We start from the raw sequence: 21,851 nt of genomic DNA, 5'->3' as shown, positions 1-21,851 counted from the left end.
CTACAAAAAAAGTTTCTTATAATTTTTTGAAAAATCCATTTGTTCAAAAGTTACTTGAGCTTGAAGTCAAATTTATTTTTAATTTTGAGAACTTTTTACTGTTCCGGCGAAGCTATCAAACTTACCTCAAATTGTCATACAATCTTTTTTGTAGATAATTTCATTTCTCACAATTTATCTCTAATAAAGTTTTCAAAATTCCACATTGTTTTCTGGTTGTCAAACTCTTAAAACGATCATAACACTATTATTTTTGAGCTTGACATTAAAATGAAGATAACTAGAAAACAATGTGGAATTTAAAAAAACTTTATCAGAGATAATTTGTGAGAAATAAAATTATCTACAAAAAAGAACTTACAATATTTTGTGATAAGTTTGATAGTTTCGCCAGAAAAGTGAAAGTTCTAAAAATGTAATATAAATTTGACTTTAAGCTCACATAAATTTTGAACTAGATTTATCAAAAAATGATAAGAGATTTTGTTTGTAGAGCATTCAATTCCCTACCAATCATGTCTACACATTTTTTCCAAATATTAAGAGCTCTAATTATCACATGCGTATTTTCATATCTAAATGAAACTTTTAAACCAATTTCCGAGAAAAAAAATTTTTTTAACACCCTAATATATAAATATTATATATATTTATATTTATTTGGTATTTTTTCTCTTATTTTTCTTAGGCATTATAAAAAAACACACACGTATACACAACATATTACGCCACTCAAACTATTTTCATACATATACATGTACTATATGTACAATTTGTTTATTTTTTTTTTTTTTTATTACTTTATATAGTTTTTTACAATTAAAGTATGTATATTATATACATCTAATTTAAATATTGCTGTTTTTATACATCAATTCGCGTCGTTAAATTCTTTTCTTATATATAATTCAAAAAATCATATTATCATTATTATCATAGTAATAAACAACAACAATAATAAATAAATAAAATAAATGTACAAGAAATAACGTACGTTAACTACAATTATTTAAATTATAATCGAACTTAACGACGCGGATAATGCGACGAACGAATAATTTTTTTGACCATCGTCACTCTCGTAATTAAATTTACACAAAACATTTCCCTCCGCTTACGATTTAAACAAAATTAAAGATAAAAATAATTGATAATTAAAGTTTTTTTTAGTTTTTAATAACATTAATGTTAAATTTATCAATATCCTCCAATCAATCTCGTGGAAATACTTCGATTTGTATTTTAAAATTATTTATTAATTATTAATTAGTATTATTATTAATATATCATCGGATTTAATGATAAATATCATCAATACTATATATTGCGTTTTGTATTTTTTACCCTACTACGTGTTACAATTTATTTTTTTTTAAGATCTGTACCTATTCGATGCTTCTTGAGAACAATCGTCAGAATAAGTACGATCTTCCGGTACTTAATTAATTATTGTTATTATATTTTTTTTATTTATAACGACAATACTAGAAAATTATCCATCAGATAGATCTTATATTTGTCGGTTACAAAAAAAATATAATAATAATAATAATAATAATTATATAGAACAATTAAAAAGTTTATCTCCAATGAAAATCACTCGCAACTACGCTCGCAGCAAGCAGTTTTCAGCGAAGGCATTAGCAGACGCATTTAGTAAGTAAATGTCGTTGCTATTTTATTTATTTTATAATTAATTATCTATTTTTTTTTTTTTTTGTTTTTTTTAACAATTTTTTTTTTATTAAAATTATTTTGTTGAACAGTAATCAGTCAAATCTCACGAATTTGAATCAATTCCGTATGACGTGAGCACCTTTAAAAATGAAACAAAATAAAATGATTTTTATAAACAATTAATAAAAACACCAAGACAATATTTTAACATTTTTTCACAAATATTCTCTAGGTCTTGGTGGTGGTCTTTTACGTTCACTTTTATCCGCACTTCTGTCCGCACTTGCCGACTCACGTTCGTCGACATCAAGCATCTGCGTTGTTTCCGACACGTCGGTCGGACTTATTGGTTGACTAGCAAGAGGCGCAAGAGGAGCAACACCTTTATTACGTGATTTACTACGCCGTTTACGAAGAATAAGTGGTCCAAGTGCTGATGAATCCTCGCGTGATGTTGATGCTTGGGTAAGACGTTCTAATAATTCTTTATTTACTTCGCGTGATGATAATTTGTAATCAGCAGAACCACCAGTCAGTCTTTCTGTACACGAATCTTTGGATCTGCTGTCTGATGTCTGCTGCTGATGATGATGATGGTGATGATGATGATGATGTTGGGGTAATTCTTTAACCTGAAGACGTTCGCCAAATTCACGAATAGGATCCAACGGTCCCAATGATTTATCTGGTAAAATAGGCGGTGTCTGTGTACCAGCGTCACTACCGCTTTGTTGTGGCCCAGGACTTTGGGAACTCGTTGAATTTGCTGGTGGCAGTCTACTCATTACAGTTTGTAACAAGTCTTCTAACTTAGCTAACCGTTGATTTACTCTCTGTACCTCAAGTTTAAGATCAACTTTAACTTCAAGTACCGCCGCTAGTATTTCACGATCCTGACCAGATTGTGATGTTATAAGACCGCCGTCGTAACTCTCGAGACGTCTTAGCGACAACTGTTTTGAGTCAACTGTCAATGTCGTTGTTTGCGGTGGATCTTTAGTTGTCTCTGTGTCAGCAGCTTCTTCAATAGTACCGCTCAGTTTACCCAATTTTGGAAATACTTTATTTGTACTAGCACTCGAACTTGGTCTTGAATCACGGGCACTTAATGTTCTTTTAAATGTATCCGTACCCGTACCACCCTCACTACCAGAATCTAGACTTGAACTTCCTGATAAAAAAATAAAATCATTTTTTTATAAACAAATTATAAATTTATTCTTTTTTTTAGAATAAATTTAAATACCAAGAAGACGACCCCATTTACTGGCACGTGGGCGTGGTGCTGCAGACTCTTCCCCAGAAGAGGGTTTTTTAGTATGCGAGCTCTCGGTGTCCTTGCCATCCTTGCTGTCACCCTTCTCGACATCCGCAGCGTGTCGTTCTCTCCGGAATCTGTGTCGATAAAATAAACAATAAAATAAAATAAATAACAAATATATTTAATCCACATGAACAATCGACTTAAATGAACAATATCGGGTTAGATATATAGTGGGGTATTACAAAAAGGCCGGATATTCTACGCGGATTAGTAAAAAAATTATTTGTTATTGTTGTTACTGTCTTTTAAATCGGACACTACATTTTCCAATACTTTTTATATCTTCATATAAAATGTAGAGTCGAAATATTTATTTATCCAACAGTAAATATTTTTTACTTACGTTTAAATTATAAAAACGTAGTAAATATATATTTAAAGTTATAAATAGTTAATAAATATTTTTGTTAATTTGTTATTTTTTTTTTGTTGGTGTTAATTAATTATACTTATTATTGCGTTCTTACATTAATTTATTACAAAATAGCTACAGAGGCTATAAAAGGGTACAGCTCCAGCGGTGTTCACGAGCAACCTACTTTGGTGTGCCTACAGGAAAGTAAAAAGATATATTCGTGATAAAATGACTATAAATGTCAAAAAAAAAAATCAATGATGAATGAACACTACACAGAAAAAAATTATTTATTGGTGCAATAAATTTTCTGCATTAAAATATGAAAAAAAAAAAATTTTTCTTACGGCTAAAAAAAATTTTTTGCATTAAGAAATAAAAAAAAAATTTCTTAAGACTAGAAAAATTTCTCTACATTAAAAAATAAAAGAATTAAAATTTTCTTTTTTATTAAGAAAAATTTTTCTTTTTCATTAAGAAATAAAAAAAAATTTTTTTTCAAAAATTTATTCAAGAAAATTTTTTCTCAAAAATTTCTTCAATAAAATTTTTCCAAAAAAATTTCTCTTTTCGACTTATAATGTATAAAATTTATTGGATCATGTAAAATATTTCTTGAGATGAATAAAAATTTTTACGTCAAAAAATATTTTTTTTTCTGAATATGTACGAGTTAAATTAAATAATTAATATTTATATTATTAAATATGTATAATTAATTAAATTTCAAAATATTGTTCATTAAGCATCATTGAATAGTCGATATACAATTGTGAGTAAATAAAAGTCATTCGAATAAAAATCCATATTTTATTTATTATAAAAAAAAATCTAGACTTATATTTTATTATATTAACTTTTTTTCATATTTTAGTACTGATATTTAATAAATATTTATTGTTATTCGAATAACTAAATAATAATATTATAATTTGTATATAAAAAATTTAAGTACAGGTGACAGAGATAAAATTGAATCCTAGAGTGTGTATTAATATCACATGCACTTGGCATAATAAATAATATAATTTAATAAATATATATATATATTATTATATAATACTGAGCTTTAGCGCACAAAGTATATACGATAAATAAATATACAGGATATGAGGATGAGGAAACGGAAAGAATATTGTAGATTTAAGATAAATAAATAAATAGAAAAAAGTTAAATAATAAAAGAAGAAATACAGAGAAGAATTTTATTTTATTATGTTTTCTTTGTCTAATTTGCGAGTTTTTTCCATTTAACTTTTGATAAGTATTCCAGAGAGTAGTTTTTCGGAATTGATGAAAGAAAGGTCGATCAATATAAGAATAATTGAGCGGATGGACAGAGATAAATTGAGCGAGAGAAAGTAAAAGAGAAATTTATAGACAGGAAGTTTAAAAAAAAAGAACAATAGAGTGATATATATATATATATATCTATATATGTTACAAAGTAAGTTAAGTAAGTAACAGAGAGAGAATGTGACATATGCTTCGAATTCGCTTGTACGACATAACAATTCTGGCTTAATGTACTCGAGACGTGTGACTATGTCGCGTAACAAGACTCGGCATCTATAAGCCTGACAAACGTCAGTCGACTTTTCAAAATAATAATTATAATAGTAAAAATAATAAACTAATTTTTAGAATACACTAAAAAAAAACCGGGGTAAGTCCAGGTGGTAGGTTTTGAAATTTTCGGTTTTAAATTTCAACACCGAAAACGGTATCAATTAACACCGCTGAAGGTGTAAATATTTTTTACCGGTGTTAAAAAAAATTTCCCGGTGTTAAAAATATTTTTGAATATTTTTAATTAATTAGTCTCTACAGTTAAATAGATTTTTTATTAATTAATTAAATTATTGGTGATTGAAATTTTGGGTATAAAATTTTTTAATTTTTAAATAAATAATTATTTAAATAAGTACATAGCAAAACTGAAATTTCCTCTGGATAAAATTAATTAAATTTTTGTATTTTTTTTATGTAATTTTTTTTTAATTTTAATACGTGGAATTTTTTTTTACACCGATTTAACACCGCCTACACTGGTGTTATTTTATTTTAACACCGCTCTTTTTACAGTGCAACATAAAAGTAAAAAGGAGTAAAAAAAATTGAAAGAGTTGAAAGTAAAAATTTAGATGAAAAGAAGAAATTTGAGTTTTAGCATATTTGCCATGCTGAAGCTATATACGGCTTTTAAATATATATTTCACTATGTATTACTTGACTGTATAGATATATTATTTACATGTAAATAAAAAAATTTTTTATTAATAGAGCAAAGAGTGTTCAGCGTAATGGAAGAAAAATAGTTAAGTCGACTGGCGTATTGTTGCCGCCATAAAGCCTTTTTGTGTGATGCCGCGTCCATTTGCGCCGTTGTCGCGCGTCTATAAAAGTACACAAGAAATATTTTATATATATATATATATTAAGGTGCTTCGTTTCCGGCGAAAGTATTTTTTTTGTTGCTCATCAAGCAAAATATTGTTTTTTATGCTGAAACAAAAATTCCTGCCAAGTTTGAGCTCTTGATTCCAATCCTAAGTACTTTCCATGCGATTTCAAAGATTTCCCATTTAAAATACATGTAAATTAAATCACTTTTTTTTTAACTTTCTGATACTCAGCTGCATTTTATGATATCGACGCGGGTTTGGTCGCAAATTGTAGGGTATTTGGTGTTCTTCAAAAGTGCCCATAGTAGCTTAGCTGTAATTCCAGCTGTTTGACTGATGTCCGCTGAGGAAGTCATTTTTCGTATCAAATTGACCTTCATTGGCTTGCAGAACGTAAACCAATGAATGCACACCAAAAATGTAAAGAGGAATTTTATAGGAAATTTATTCCCTTAAAAAAAAGTCCTATGAGTCAAGTCGCTAAAGTCCATAGTTTCCGAGTTATAGGAGTTTTAATAATTTAAAAAATAAAATAGCAATTGTCATTTTTTTAAAATTATATTTTTTAAATTATTAAAACTCCTATAACTCGGAAACTATGGACTTTAGCGACTTGACTCATAGGACTTTTTTTTAAGGGAATAAAATTTCCTACAAAATTTCTATTTAAATTTTTGGTGTGCATTCATTGGTTTACGTTCTGCAAGCCAATAAAGGTCAATTTGATACGAAAAATGACTTCCTCAGCGGACATCAGTGAAACATCTGGAATTACAGTTAAACTACTATGGGCACTTTTGAAGAACACCAAATGCTCTACGATTTGCGTCCAAACCCGCGTCGATATCATAAAATGCAGCTGAGTATTATAAAGCTAAAAAAAAAGTGATTTAATTTACATGTATTTCAAATGGGAAATCTTTGAATTCAAATGGAAAGTACTTAGGATTGGAATTAAGAGCTCAAACTTGGCAGGAATTTTTGTTTCAACATAAAAAACAATATTTTGCTTTATGAGCAACAAAAAAAAAATACTTTCGCCGGAAACGAAGCACCCTAATATATATATATATTTATATATATATATAAATTTATATTGTAATAATAATTAGTAATAATAAATAATAAATATTAAGTATGATAAACAAAATATATGCGCATGACCCTCTAAAGGCGTATAATTTACAGCACTCTAGCATTCGTATAAATATTTATGTAGCCCTCGGACGCTTATGACATTTCGGAGTGTGTCATTTTATTTATAAACTTTTATTAATATTTATAATATTTTTTTCTTATACATCAGTCCAAAATGTCTTGAGGGATTTTGTGATTTACACAGTTAGAAATTTTGTGTATTTGTGTTGAAAAATTATTTGGTTAAATTTTTTGTGTTGATTTTTAACACAGGAATCTGTTAATTCAACACAACCCGTTTGTTTTATTTTACTTTAACAGATTTTTTATGTTAAATCATTAGAAAATATAGAATGTAAGACATTTCTTGTGTTATTCGAAAATTCACACAAAATTTGTGTTGTTTGACTAAACTTTGCCGCGCAATTATTTATTACTATAACCAAGCAAAGCATTTTAGCAGAATTGTTTGCAGGGAAATTTGGATTATAATTTATTTACAATTAAATATATACATTTTACAATTAAATTTCGATAACTTTGATATCTTCTTGAACCGGTTCAATTGTTCGCTAAATTGACATAAGTTCTACTAAGGGTAGATCAGTATACTTGAGTTGATTAGGTTGTGTGCTTATGTTTATTAGTTGATTTTAACACGAAAAATGTGTTAAATTTACACAAATGTTCCATTAAATGTACACAAATTTTCTGTCAAAAGAACAGATTTTATGTGTTCAATTTTATTTAACATAAAAATTGTGTTAAAGATCAACACAAACGCAATGTGTTGAATTAACAAAAAAATTTGTCTACACCGTTTGTAACACACGATTTGAGTCGAATTTAACACAAAATTTCTAACTGTGATAGATAAAAAGCGTCGCAGACATTATCATATAGATTTTTGGTAGTTAATTTAAATATATATATATATGTAATAATAATAATAAATTAGAATGAAAAATGAGTATCAAAAGTTTGAAAGAAAAATCTAATGACAATGATAATAATTTATTGTCATACGTATTAAAAGTTTCTCTCGCCCGTATACATGAATAATTACGTATAGTCCACTAATATATGATAATTATAATAATAATTATATTTTGTATATTTAAATATGGGTTAAATATATGGATAATAACATTATTATTTTTAAAAAAGATATTATAATAATAATAATAATGACAATGGATTATATTTTAAATAGAGCAGTAATAAAAGTAAATAAAAATATATAATAGTTTTGCTAATAACAATAAGAGTTATATATTATTGTAATTAAATAATAGTAATAAAAAATAAAGTGAAACAATAGATAATAATTACATTAAAAGATACGAAAAAGCGATAAAAATAGGAAGAAAATTAAAGTTAATTAGTTTATTTAATTGGTACTCAAATACGAGGGCTCGGAAAATTATTATTTTCACTCTGAAATTTACATGACATACATTTACACTTCGGACAACATTTAGTACAAAGTAATTTTAGTTTAGTTATTCTAATTTCATTTTTATTAATTAATTAAATTTGTTTTTTTTAGCGATCAGGATAAATATTGAGCTGTTTACTTTAAATGACAATGTAAACATTGTGAAAATAAAATAATTTATGTTATTATATTAAAGTTTAAATTCTGTATATTATTTGAGTTGTGTCCATAAATTAGTTTCATCAGAATGTTAAATTACAAAACTTATAAAACTGTTCGGAACATTATACAAAATTCTAATAGTTTCTAAAACATTTCAGGAAGTTCTAAAACTGCCGGGAATTTTTTAAAAATATTATTGAGTCTTCTGGAGCGTCAAAAATTAATAGTAAAATAATAAACAAGAACTACTATACGGTGTAAAAAAAAACTAGTTTAAAATAATTATCAATAAAAAAAAAAATAAAAAAAAATTTAGTCTATTTATTAGAGTACCAAATTTATTTAATAATAATAAAAATAATAATGACAATTGATACAAGGAATAAATTACTCAAATATAATTAATAATAATCATAATAATAATGATGATAATAATAATAATAAATACATAGCAAGAAAAAATGGCATAAAAAAATGTAGATATTAAATAAATACGTAATAAATGAAATTGCCTAAAACTGGGCCATGGTGGAAGGACGTTGACTGTGAGCTCCTCATCAGAATCCTGTGGCCTTCGACTTGGTGTTCGTGGTGTACCAACGTGAGAAACTTCATCGGGCTTGAACCTTTTTGGGCACAGTATTCAGCCACGAGATCAACACTTGGTGTTATCACCATTACATATTATTGTTATCCTCATATGTTATCATTATTATTTATTTATTATATTTTATTTTATTTTATATAATTACTAATACGTACTACTTAGTAATTAAATTTTAATTAATATACTAATTTAAGAGTACTTAATATTTAAGGTCTACTACGGATTAGCGAACGCCTTATAATTAAATAATTATTATCACTCCCATGCATGTTGACAAACTTATATATGAATAAATAAATTTAACTTTAAAATCAATAATAAATAACTTTAATAACCGGAGCAGAATTTTCATATCAACATCTCGAGCGTCGCAAATCCGTTTTCTCGCGTGTGTGTTCTTATTTTATTTATTATTGTGCTTATAAAAATTTTTTTTTATTCTTTATTGCTTCCTTTTAACATTTAATATTAATTAGTACACGAGAATATGCATTTTATTTTTATTTAATGAAGCAATTTATTAGAAAAAATATTAAATGGATTTTTATGCCGTACTTTATACTTTATTACTATTTTTTATTTTTATTATTTTTAATAATGAGTGATATTGCCTGTAAAGTAATAAATGATCCTTACCTCGAGAATATTTTTCGCACGAGGTGATCCTGTGTCTGGTCCAATTGAGGCTCATTTTTCCTTCGCTCTGCAAGCTCCTTTTCCCGACGTACATCCGCGACTTTTCGAAATATGAGCTGAAAAACAGTTAAAATTACTTATTTGACAGTTAATTAACGATTATTTCATACACTGATACTCATTTTACAAAAAAAAATATTTTATTTTAAATTAATATCTATATTTTTTCTTTTAAAATTTTTTTAACGTCTAGTAAATTTAAATAAAGTTCATTGTAATAATAAACCGGAAGTTATTCACTTTTGGTTGGATAACTTTTACCTGCTGGGATATTATTGCCCGCCCAAGTAAAATAATATTTGAACCTAATATGAATAATTGTTTTTATATATATGAAATTAACAGACGGTTCATGGAAAAATTATATTATTTTTTAGACGTAGTAATTATTTTGCAATTATTACAGTTTCGTATAAAACTTTTTTCAGTTTTTAAAAATGATTCATTCATGAGTTTCTTTCAATTAAAAATACACTAGAGACTTTAAAATTTAGTATCTATACCCTATCAAAAAAATCCATGTGGGATTCCATGAGAACCCATAGGGATTAATATAGGAGTGTATGAATTAATATAAGAATCCATGGAGAAATCCATGGGTATTTGAATTCCCATATAGGAAATCCACATAGGAAACAGTGGGTACCTGGATTATGAGCGTAAATGTAGCAGACATGACAAATTTTAAATTACTAATAAATAGAGTAAATAATTAATCAAATAAAATTTTTAAAAAATACGCATTTAAAAAATTTTGAAATTAATAATTGCATTTTTTTTAAATTTAATTTTTTGAATTATTTAGTCTATTTATTGATAATTTTAAATTTGTCTGATGTCTGATACCTGGATTCTTTATGGGTTTCTTTATGGGAATTTAATATAGGAATATGGGTTTTTATATAAGAAATTTTTATGGAATCTGGGGTATCTGGATTTCTATGTCTATTGTCTATTGATACGCATACATAAATAAAAGAACAGAAAATTATATGGGAATCTATGCGAAAACGCCATGGGGAAACCCATATAGGAATCTAGGCTGGATTCTCATATGGATTTTTTTTAGTAGGGTAGTAATTCCTTCAATTTTAATTTTTTACTGCAGTTTTTTTCCGTATTTAAAATTCAAATATTACAAGTTTTTTTAATTAAAAAAAAAAATTCTTGAGTGACTTTTACGAAAATAATCTACGAAGTAATAAAACTTTTAATTATTAATCAACATAAAACTGATAATTAAAAAATAAAAAATGTTTAATTGTTATTGTTAATTTTTATATTTAATATCTGAGGATTTTAAATTCAAACTACTTTATTTTAATGAAGATATTTACAATAATTTCCATAAGATAAAATTATTTGAATTTATACAAATTCATACCAAGTTAATTTTCATTTTTTAAATATTTTTCAATCGCTGAAACATTTTTTAAAAAAATAATTCGTCAATTGATAATTAAAAATAATTATTTCATTTTAGTATAAATTTAAAATTTGAAAAATTTCATTTCGATGAAGAAATTCAAGAAAAATTTATAAGAAAATCCAATTTTAATTTTTTAATTAAATTTGGCGAAACGAAAAATTCAAATTGAAGTAAATAGAAAAAGTAGATAATGTACGATATTAACTTTTTTTTTTAATTCACTGAAAATGAGGTAGAGAAATAAATTGCGCTTGCGCAACTTTTACGAGTCGATAAAACCAACTCGTAGTTTCTTGTCGCAAGCACAGAGTGGAGCTACTGCTTGGTTGAACAAGTGATTTAACCTCAAAATATATATACCTATATATATTTAATTTATATAAATATTTCATTAACTCTATACTAAATTTTATTTAAATTGACATGGAGTTCCGCGTAGTAAAATGACTGGAAATATATAAAAACTCATCGAAAATGTCTGTCGACATGTGAAAATTTAATTGTCCATTAAAGAAATGACATATCACGTTGTTTGGGGATTCTCTTGATGGAGATAATAAATTTTGATTTTCATACGTAGCTAAGCAGGTGGATGACATATTTACTTCCACTGTAAAAGGTATTTATTTATAAATAATGTTTATTTTGTTTGAATTCTCAAGGTGGTTGCGAAAACTCATTTTTTTCAAATGAAACTGAAGTTACCAGACATTTAATAATTTTTTTTATTTTTTTCAAAACAATAAATCTAAAAAAATTTTTCAAAAATTTCACCTATAGCTTTTTTAATTTTCTACATGAGTTTTTTTTATGATTCTGAAGTTAACAGACAACAATTTTCGTATTTTTTTTTAAACAAATCAATTAAAAAAAAAAAAAAAAAAAAAAAAAAAAATATGCTCATGTAGAAAATTTAAAAAACTATAAGTGCAATTTTTAAAAATAATTTTTTTTTATAATTTATCGGTTTAAATAAATTCCAAAAATTAGGCCGCAGCTAATTTCGGATCAAGTCTTATCATTATGTCATTTAAAAATAATAATAATTTTATTGATAAGAATTCTATCTTGTAATTAAGTTCTGTCCCCAGGTGCCTCGAAGAATTGATAAAATTTATTCTCAAGTTACTGTATGAATAAAATATCAACTCAGTAATCAATGTTACCGATAATATCGTTTTTTGAATTAAAGTTTCTTATAAAGTTGTTGATACCCAAGTTTAAATAAAACAGTATAAAATAATTCAAATATAAACTTTTAAATTAACTTTTAAATATTTCTTGAGGCTTTTGTTTAAAAATAATCGTAAACTTTTCTCAGCCTGGTTAAATATTGACCTAAAAAAAAATTTCCTACCGACTGTCATAATAAATTTTATATAAAATATTTATTTATTTATTATTTTTTTTCAACAGATGGGTCATGGATCAAGTCGTTCAGCTTCCTCAGCTAATATACTGTCATCTGAGGAGTTGACTCTTGTGGAAAATCTTTTCAAGTCCATGTCCCGTAGTTCAGGCTCAATAAAACGAGAAGATATTTTTAAACACTGGTCTATTCATCTGGATGACATTTTGTTACAATTTGTCGTGCGTTTTCTATGTCACGATCCCGGTAAAAAAGTATCTGCAATAAACGGCGAAAACTTTGGTAGACTTTACGTATTTGCAATTCGCGGTAGTCCAGAGGAGCGCACAAAATTAATATTCGAAGGGTTTATTGAGGAAGAACAAAAATATGAAATACCAACATCAACATTTCTTCAGTACATACAAGCGACTATTAACTCGTACCTGAGATTGCAAAAAAACTGTGGTAATAATCATTATTTAAGTTGGAGTACTATTGGATGTACTGTTAACACACGAAGGATTGCCGTGCGCTCAAAGAGCCTTTGTGAGGATTTAATTAAACACGGTGATAATTTAACAGTAGATACTATTGAGTCATGGTTTAGTGTCTGTTCGACCTTTAAAGAGATCCAATCCCACGTATTCCAGTGTCTCTTTTTGGTATCACAAAAAAAAGGTGATAAAAACACAGGCGCACGTATTAACGACCTAAATTTATTGCCAATTTGTAAGGGATTAGAAAATATACCACATTTTCCAAGCATTCTCGGCCTGGGCGACGTGTTATTTCTAAATCTCAGTTTGCCCCATGAGTTAAGAAAAGAGTGGCGATTTCTATTCTCGAGTCAGGTCCACGGGGAATCATTTTCAACGATGCTAGGACGCATATCAATGCAAGGCGCAACGATAATTATTATACAGGACACTGATGACCATGTCTTTGGTGCATTTTCGTCCGATAATTGGTCACTTGGTCCAAATTTTGTGGGTAACCCATCGTGTTTTTTATTCAAACTTGAACCAGACATACTGACATTCTCCTCAAGTGGTTACAACAATCATTATCAGTATTTAAATTTACACCAACAGACAATGCCAAATGGTTTGTTAGTTGGTGGTCAGCTCAATTATCCCGGCCTTTGGCTAGATTGTGATTACGGAACTGGAAGATCAAGTATATCATGCACGACATTTCAAAATTATATACAACTCAGTGGTAAAGAAAACTTTACAATAAAACATTTGGAGGTCTGGGGTGTTGGAGCAGTGCCAGATGCTGAGGCGGTCGGTACACGTGACTCTAGATCTATCTTGGATCAGGATCCCGCTTCACAAGTTATGCTTGAGTTAGCGGGTCGTAAAATGCACAGCGATGGTTTAAGAAATAAAAAAGACTAGACCATTTTCTCGTCCTCGTTGTCATTTGCGAGTTTCTCATGTGGCTCAATGTCAGATTAACACATCGAACTACTGCTTCATCATTTAGGTTTTAATATTTATCTACACATACGATATCAATAAAAAAACGAATTTTATTTTTTTTTTTCAACGCGACCCTTACGAGCACGGGAGCAGAAATATCAGAAATGTAATAAACTCGGTGTAATTTTTTTTCCCTCATTAAAGAAAGTAAAAAACGATAAATTGTAACGACTCGAGGGAATACATTATTGAGAGATGGATAAATAAAAAAATAAAAGGGAATTTTATAAGTCAGAGAAGTAAAACCATAAATTATTCTCTCAGATAGTATTTCATTTATTTACTTCCACTGAATTTGAAGGGTTGAAAGAGCTCGGTCATCTTGAGGGAAAACTACTCTCGCTATTTCAACCATCTGTTTACTTCTTTCTGTCTTTTACTATCGATAAATCGTACAAAAAAAATAAATATGAAATTATTAAAAAGTAAAATAAAACGAAGACATAAATAATAACCCACCGAATCTATACGTTCTTTTAAATATATAATATATGAATCGTTGTCTGATAAATATCTGTGTAAATTTTAAAAACCACTGTGCAATAAATGTATAAATATTAAATAAACAAAGTATCTAAAATGTTAATTTGAATTTTAAAATTTATTTGAATAGATAAAATTCACCCTGTGACGTAGATTGTAAGTCAAGACGAGATTTCTTGCGAAGGAATTCGCGAAGGCTTGATAAAAATCCAGAACCTCGAGCAATCTGTCGCGCTTTATCGTGTGGAGATCGCAGTAGGTAAGTGCACGCACATTAGCAGCACTTTGTCCAACGGCGGAGTCTTTCCAAAAACTGTCGCCGAACACATCGCCCTTGCCGAGGATCGCCACGACCTCGTCGTCCTGGATGACCTCGAGGCTACCGGTAACAATGAAGCACAACGAGTCTATGGATTCGCCTGTGTGATACAGCAAATCTCCCGGAGCACTGTGTGACATTGTAAAATGCATCGCCAGGGCACGCAAACAACCGTCTGAGGCCAATCTGCAACACAAAAGCTCTCATTGTTTCTCATCGTCAACAATAACTTGTATCAGAATAACAATTACGGTCTATGTTGCTGTACAAGCAAATAGTTATCAAATGAATCCGGTGTATGCCAGTAAAAAATAGATGAGTAATTAAAATTGATACTGTAAAAAATCGGAAGTGAATTCGGAGTGATTGCGGATTACGATACTGAAGTTAGCCAACGTTTAATAATTTTTTTTTTATTTTCTACAAGTGTTGAAAAAATAAAATACAAAAATTAGTAATTGTCTGTTAACTTCAGGATCATTTGCTGAGTTTGTTTAAATTTGAATTTACTCGGATTTTCGGAGTTTATATAAAAAATCTCTCCGCATACAGAGTAAATATGAGTTTGGGTTTTCAGCAGAATAATCTAGCTTTTATTAAAATCCCCGAACTGGAGTTTCAATATGAGAAAAAATTTTCCTTCGGAGGGAATTTCACTCAAAGGAGATTAAATAAATAGTCATCCGCTTCATTCACTCCGGATTTGATCCGCATTCAGTCTGGAAATTTTTACCGTATAAATATATCAGTTTCTTTTTGTATCTTTAATTGTAGTGGAGATATATTAGAATTAGAAAAAAATATTAGATAACTGATGAAAAAAACAATTTGAGCGTATTTTGATTTTTTTCTGAAAATGCCATGATACAATTTTCAAAAACTTATTGTTTGCAAACGAATGAGATTTGTTTCATTAAATTGACGTATAAAAAAAAACTCATTCTAAAAATATTCAAAAAAAGTTCATAACCGCGAATTTCAAAATTAGAGACAGTTTTGAATTTTTAGTTGATCATTTTTATAACTCCTCTCGACTGAGTACTTATTCGGAACATTTATTCAAGCAAAAATATTTCGACTTTAAAATTTTTCTAATTTGAAGTATTAAAAAAAAAAAAAAAAATTAAAACTAAAACCGATTATGAAGTTTTTCGACATCTTATAAGAACTTTGTAATAAAGAAGCCTGGAATTTAAAATCCTACTCCTGCCTTTTCTTAAAGTTAAAAAAATGATCAACTCAACATTCAGAATCGTCCCAAATTTTTAAGTTCACTGTTACAAACTTTTTTGTAAGCAATTTTTTTTACACAGGTGCAAATGATAAAAATAAATAAATATGTGAAAATAAATTGCTAAGGATTTAACAAGCAATTAAATTTAAATGGTATTCGATAAATTTAGTAGAGGCTCGAGTAGTCATGTAGGGGATGAGGCTCGTAATTAATAATAATAACAACAATTACCTGAAAGCTGGATGTTCATTAAAGACCTTACGATTTAAATGAACACAAATATCGGCCTTCATGTCTTTTGGGCAATAATTTAGTACTTTGTCAGTATCGAGACCCTTAGTCATAGCCCATGTGCTTACAACGTAATCCATAACTCGTTCGCTAAGAGCTTTTGGTACCTCGTGTAGCTTCATGAATTCTCTAACATTGTTGAGCATGTCGTGGTACTTGGCAGTTGCCGAGGTCATCTGCTGGATTATTGTCGTAACATGTCCGAAGATGGTCGCATAGAGAAGAGCTACAACCGTCGGGTTAAGATATTAGTCAGAAGTGAATATCAATGAGTAGTAAGTTAATAAATTTATATTCATAACATCTCATAACAAGTATTTATATTTATATTGTGATGAACATAAAGTAAGTACCGGCAATAATCATCATGCAGATAGTGAATATTTTTTCGTTGTCTGTTTCAGCGGCGACGTTACCAAAACCGACGGAAGTCATACAAGTCATAGTGAAGTAAAGTGCTGTAACGTACATTGTACGTCTCGATGGTCCAGCAACTAACTCTGGTACTGTACTCGCGTTAGTCCATAGATAACTGTAAGGTGATTGTGTCACGTTCGCGAGCTTCCACAGCCACGAGTATTGAACGCCTCCATCCGCGTCTGACCTTCCTATCGAGTACCTTGAAAGCAATATGATGCACACAATGATCGTGATCAGAATAACACATTATTTTTCACGTTTTTATACCAAACGGTTTTTATTTTTTAGTGACTATATAGCTAGAGCTCTATCAAAGTTCACCGCACATTTATAATATTAAAAAAAAAATTAGGGTGTGCGAATTCTGTTCGATTTTAAATTCGAATCGAAAAATTTGAAAATTATTCGTAACTTTTCAAACTACACAGAGACAACTTCGGTTGCCCGATTTCAGAACAAAGTAAAGGACTAATTTTTAAAAATAAATTTTTTACTATTTTTAGTTCCTTGTCTTGTGAATATCAATCACTACATATTTCAAAAATTTTGTTTTTGTGTTACTGTGCTTTGAAATTGGGCAGCCGACTTTAAGATGTCTTTTAAAAGGATGACAAATTTTTTTTTGTCAAAGTCAAATTTTTTTATATAAATAAGACATGCGGATGTTGATCCTAGGAGCTATAGAGAATTTTTTTTATTTTTCCTTTCTTAAAAAAGACATTTCAATTAAAAAATCGTTTAGATGACTTATTTGTAACTTAATTTTTGACGTCACTTGTGTTAAGTCTTTTAAGCAGACATTTTTCAATGACATAAATTTCTGATCGTTTTGTCAACATTTTGCTGTCCTATCGATCTGTCAAAAAACTGATATCTTATAGATGGCACAAAGTAAAGTTTACTGCTTGGGATACGTAGATTTTAAAATTATTTGTAACTTCAAATAACTCGATTCGAATAAGAAAAATTTGGATCAGCTTTCAAATATTCAATTTTTATTTAATAGAGAGCTTAGTTTATAAAGCGACCAAAAGAAAAAAAATTTTCGTTGATTCGTGTCTGAGTTCTTTTTACTTCGACCGAAATTTGAGTTTTTGGAAAAAATATTAAAATTTTAAGTCATTCAAAAAAAATTTGTAATTATTCGATTCGATATGAATTCGTAAGTTTGAACTATTCGCACACTTGTATAAAAATTATATGAAATTTTGTTTTGTTAATAATAACAATAATAATAATAAAAATAGTAGGATAATAATTATAATGTGCGCGTGACTTGAAATACCCGCTGAAGAATCACCTTAATATGACATACCAGATACAGGCAAGCCAGTGTGCAACCAACATGTAGAAACACAGCAATAAAATCAGCATAGCTGCTCCATATTCTAAATAACGATCCAGTTTACGGACGACTCGTCCCAGTCTTAGCAATCTTACAACTTTAAGAGCTGAAAAAAGACTTCCTATGCCGTCTTCGTCGTGATCGAAGGCATTGAAAACGTCATAAGGCAGACAGCTCAGCAAGTCTATTATGAACCAGGACTTTAAATAATTCATCCTTATCACCTTTAATGAAATAATTACATAATTAATTAATAAATTGTAAATTGATAAGCCGATGGATTAAGTTACTAAGTTAAATATACTTTTGGATCGGAGACGACTTCGCCACCGGCGCCGACGAAAGTCGTATGGAAGTTGAGCACAATGTCTATGAAGAATATAACGTCAACGATGCTGTCAACTACAAGCAATGAAACATCTTCACTGGTTTTGTTCTTGAAGGCCACATTATACGGGACCATAATTGCTGTATAGAATGTCAAACAAAGGATTATCCAGTCCCAGATCGCTTTGAATGCACAGTAATGAAGTAAAATGTGCGGTGGAGTTTTTGGCGCTTCTTGACGGTACTGCGGCATTACGTCGGAATTTAATGATATCATCTAGAGCGAACAATAAAAATGTATACATGTAAGAAGTTAGTTCATATTAAGATAGTTCATAGTTCATACACTGTAAAAAATTGCGAGTTAATTCGAAGTGATTACAGATTTTATTTCGATCCGTCATTTGGAGTCCTGGAGTTTAAAAAGGGAATTAAATAAATAAATAGTCATCCACTCTTCATTTACTCCAGATTTACTCCGATTCGGAGCTTTAATATTAAAATATATTCCTTTTAAGAATAAATTTTACTCCAAACTGGAATTTGAATTTTAAATTAAACCCCTTTGGAGTAAATGTCATTCTCAAGGGATTACATAAATAAATAGTCATCCACTCTTCATTAACTCCGAATTTACTCCGATTCGGAGCTTTAATATTAAAATAAACTCCTTTTAAGAATAAATTTTACTCCAAACTGGAATTTGAATTTTAAATTAAACCCTTTTGGAGTAAATGTCATTCTCAAGGGATTACATAAATAAATAGTCATCCACTCTTCATTAACTCCGAATTTACTCCGATTCGGAGCTTTAATATTAAAATAAACTCCTTTTAGGAGTAAATTTTACTCCAAACTGGAATTTCAATTTTAAATTAAACCCCTTTGGAGTAAATGTCATTCTCAAGAGATTAAATAAATAAACAGTCACCCGCTCTTCATTTACTCCGAATTTACTCCGGTAATTTTTTACAGTGTACCATAAAAATGCACAGTCAATCCATCAAATGCTTACATGACCAATATGAGATTGTTTCGTCGTCATAGGCAAGGTGTCTTTGACAGCGGGTATGTGGGAGCTGAACTGTGAAACTAAAACAGATCGTGATCTCGTTACAGATCTCGCGAGTTTCGCAAACTTTGAAAGACCGCCTTTGTTGTCGTCCGTCTCGATCGGTTGCTTTAGCGCCGTTATATCCCGAAACGTCAGGAGAAACAGCACCACCAAATCCCGCTCGTTCTTTATCGGCGCTATTTGTAACAGCAGCCATAGTGGAGTTTCTGTGGACATTTTAATTAATAATCAAAGCTTATCAACTGTTAAACTTTATCAATTTAAACTAGATAAAAGTTCTGCTACATAATTTACAATAAATATAGGTATATATATATACATATATATATTTTTTTTTTACTAATTTATAAATCTAGCTATATATTATTAAATGATGTAGATTTTCTCACCTAATCCTGGATTATTTAGCTTTGTATGTTTTATTAATTTTAAAAAGTTAATGATCTGATGAAAGACTATTTTATTAATTAATTAATTAATCTCTAGTGACTACAATAATAAATTATTTGAAGAGCATTAAAATGGGTGATGCTTTAGGTAATGTGGCTCATGTTCTCACGCAGAAGCTTTAGTATATATATCTATATATATAGATACATATATAGATATATTTATAACATACAGGTGAGTAATTTCCGTGCGCTGTCGAGCTGGGTTTTATTAACTCTAGTTTACAAACGGCATTGGTATGGAAGGTAATTACTTTGATAAAATCAACAACGACCTATTACTCAACTAAATGTTTATAATTATGTAGTTATTGATTGGATCTGCGAGTAACAAGTTCAAATATAATTTTAAATAATTAAACTTTTTTAAATTTCAACTTTACATGCACACAAAATTATTTTTTTTTTTTTACTTCATTTTATTCATCAAGAAAAAAGTATTAATTGCAAGATTAAGAGAAATAAGAAAAGTTTTAAGTTTTTAAATAAAAAAGTGAAGATTATATATAAAGAGAAGTTTAAAAATATAAAAATTTACTAGCTAAGAAAAATAGTTTTCTTTTCACTACTTTTTCTACTTTTCTCTACAATTCTGTGGCTTGATAACTAATGCTGTCAATTAATTATTGAGTGCCTTTATAATCCTAGTCTTTAGTTTTGTTATATATATTTATATACATATATAGACATGTTTGTATATGTACTATATGTATATATATATATAGACGTGAATGTAAGTAAACTTTGTACCCTGGAGCTTGCAATTAATCCAGAGCGAGTCGTTACACTGAGTCTCGGTGGATGAAAATAGAAAAAAAAAAAATAAAACATTGAGAATAGAGAAAGGGTGACATAGAATCCGACACGCTTGAATCTTTCATTTGCTCTTTGCTTCTCTACTATTACGGAGTGTTGATTTAATTCAATGACAACGTCATAAGTCGCAAGTCTACTTTACATGTCTCACATTCTTCAAATATTTAACTTTTACAAATAAAACGAGATGAAAAAAAAAAAGTAATTAAAGAAAAGTATAAAAATTTTTGAAAAGATCATAATTATTTTTTTTCATTTTTACCTCAAACTCATAAATTTTTTCCCGACTATCACTCGGTTCGTCTTCTGAGATTCTCATAAATTAAATATGAATATTCAACAAATCCTAACATATATAAAGTGTATGTATAATCTTCGGAGCTTAATCGAAGCGCACACTAGTAGCGTATAAATTACTAGGTATTAATTACAAGGATTTAATATACATACAGTAGCGATAAGAAAGAGTAATAGTAAAATTTATATATGGACGAAAATATAAATTTATATTAATTATATTATTTAATTAATAATAGTAATAATAAGAGCAGTAAGAATAGTAATAATAAGTAAAGAAGTATTAGTAGTAGTAGCAATATATACAAAAATACATATAGATTATGTATGTAGATAATAAAAAATTCCTGATGACGTAATACTTTTTACAAGGACCCTTGAGAAATAATTTACGGTCACTTACGGTGCATGATTGAAAGTTAGACGCACATTTATAATTTGACGAGCGAGCAAAAGAGATATCTACATCGAGAATCATTGAGAGAGTACCTGCATATAGACATACCTCGGGGGTTACCTTTAAAACACACAGAATTACATGCTTGGTTATTTAAACTCCGATATTTCATATTTTTATCTTGTTAATTTCATTTCCACACGTAATATTAGTGTGTGAATAAAACGGACCTTTTTTCTGGTGATTCAATTAACTTTTTAAATTAATTAACTTATAGAAATGAAATGGAAAAAAAAAAATTAATTAAAACTCGTAATTAATTATGAGATAATA

At 28.6% G+C, this 21,851-nt stretch overlaps 2 protein-coding genes across 8 annotated transcripts in view; one reads left to right on the top strand and one right to left on the bottom strand.

The window, feature by feature from the left end:
• Positions 1-1,763: 1,763 nt before the first annotated feature.
• Positions 1,764-21,851, bottom strand: part of LOC103578172 (potassium voltage-gated channel protein eag) — a 43,886-nt gene continuing 23,798 nt past the window's right edge. For 5 of the 7 annotated variants that reach the window (XM_008559153.3, XM_053738064.1, XM_053738065.1 and 2 more), the window contains 9 exons: positions 19,500-19,765; positions 18,462-18,761; positions 18,128-18,381; positions 16,746-17,011; positions 16,333-16,618; positions 14,690-15,053; positions 9,742-9,857; positions 2,924-3,072; positions 1,764-2,848 (listed from right to left, as the gene is read on the bottom strand). In XM_008559153.3, coding sequence (XP_008557375.1) covers positions 1,893-2,848; positions 2,924-3,072; positions 9,742-9,857; positions 14,690-15,053; positions 16,333-16,618; positions 16,746-17,011; positions 18,128-18,381; positions 18,462-18,761; positions 19,500-19,765 — 2,957 coding nt within the window. In that variant the 3' untranslated portion in view covers positions 1,764-1,892. Of the gene's footprint in view, positions 2,849-2,923; positions 3,073-3,468; positions 3,551-9,010; positions 9,125-9,741; positions 9,858-14,689; positions 15,054-16,332; positions 16,619-16,745; positions 17,012-18,127; positions 18,382-18,461; positions 18,762-19,499; positions 19,766-21,851 lie in introns of those variants that run through there. The other 2 variants (XM_053738066.1, XR_008403483.1) reach the window with 2 other exon arrangements.
• On the top strand, positions 11,540-14,651 carry LOC103578171 (MTOR-associated protein MEAK7). The gene is made up of 2 exons (XM_008559150.2): positions 11,540-11,849; positions 12,647-14,651. Exon 2 carries the CDS (start codon positions 12,647-12,649, stop codon positions 13,979-13,981), a length of 1,335 nt encoding a protein of 444 aa, XP_008557372.1. The 5' UTR covers positions 11,540-11,849; the 3' UTR covers positions 13,982-14,651.

Source organism: Microplitis demolitor, chromosome 4 (genome assembly GCF_026212275.2).
Source record: "Microplitis demolitor isolate Queensland-Clemson2020A chromosome 4, iyMicDemo2.1a, whole genome shotgun sequence".
In the NCBI taxonomy this organism is placed as follows: domain Eukaryota; kingdom Metazoa; phylum Arthropoda; class Insecta; order Hymenoptera; family Braconidae; genus Microplitis; species Microplitis demolitor.
This window is presented reverse-complemented; position numbering and strand designations above follow the sequence as displayed.

Excerpts from the sequence above, each read along its gene's own strand:
- LOC103578171 (XM_008559150.2), top strand. The coding sequence starts at position 12,647 with ATGGGTCATGGATCAAGTCGTTCAGCTTCCTCAGCTAATATACTGTCA.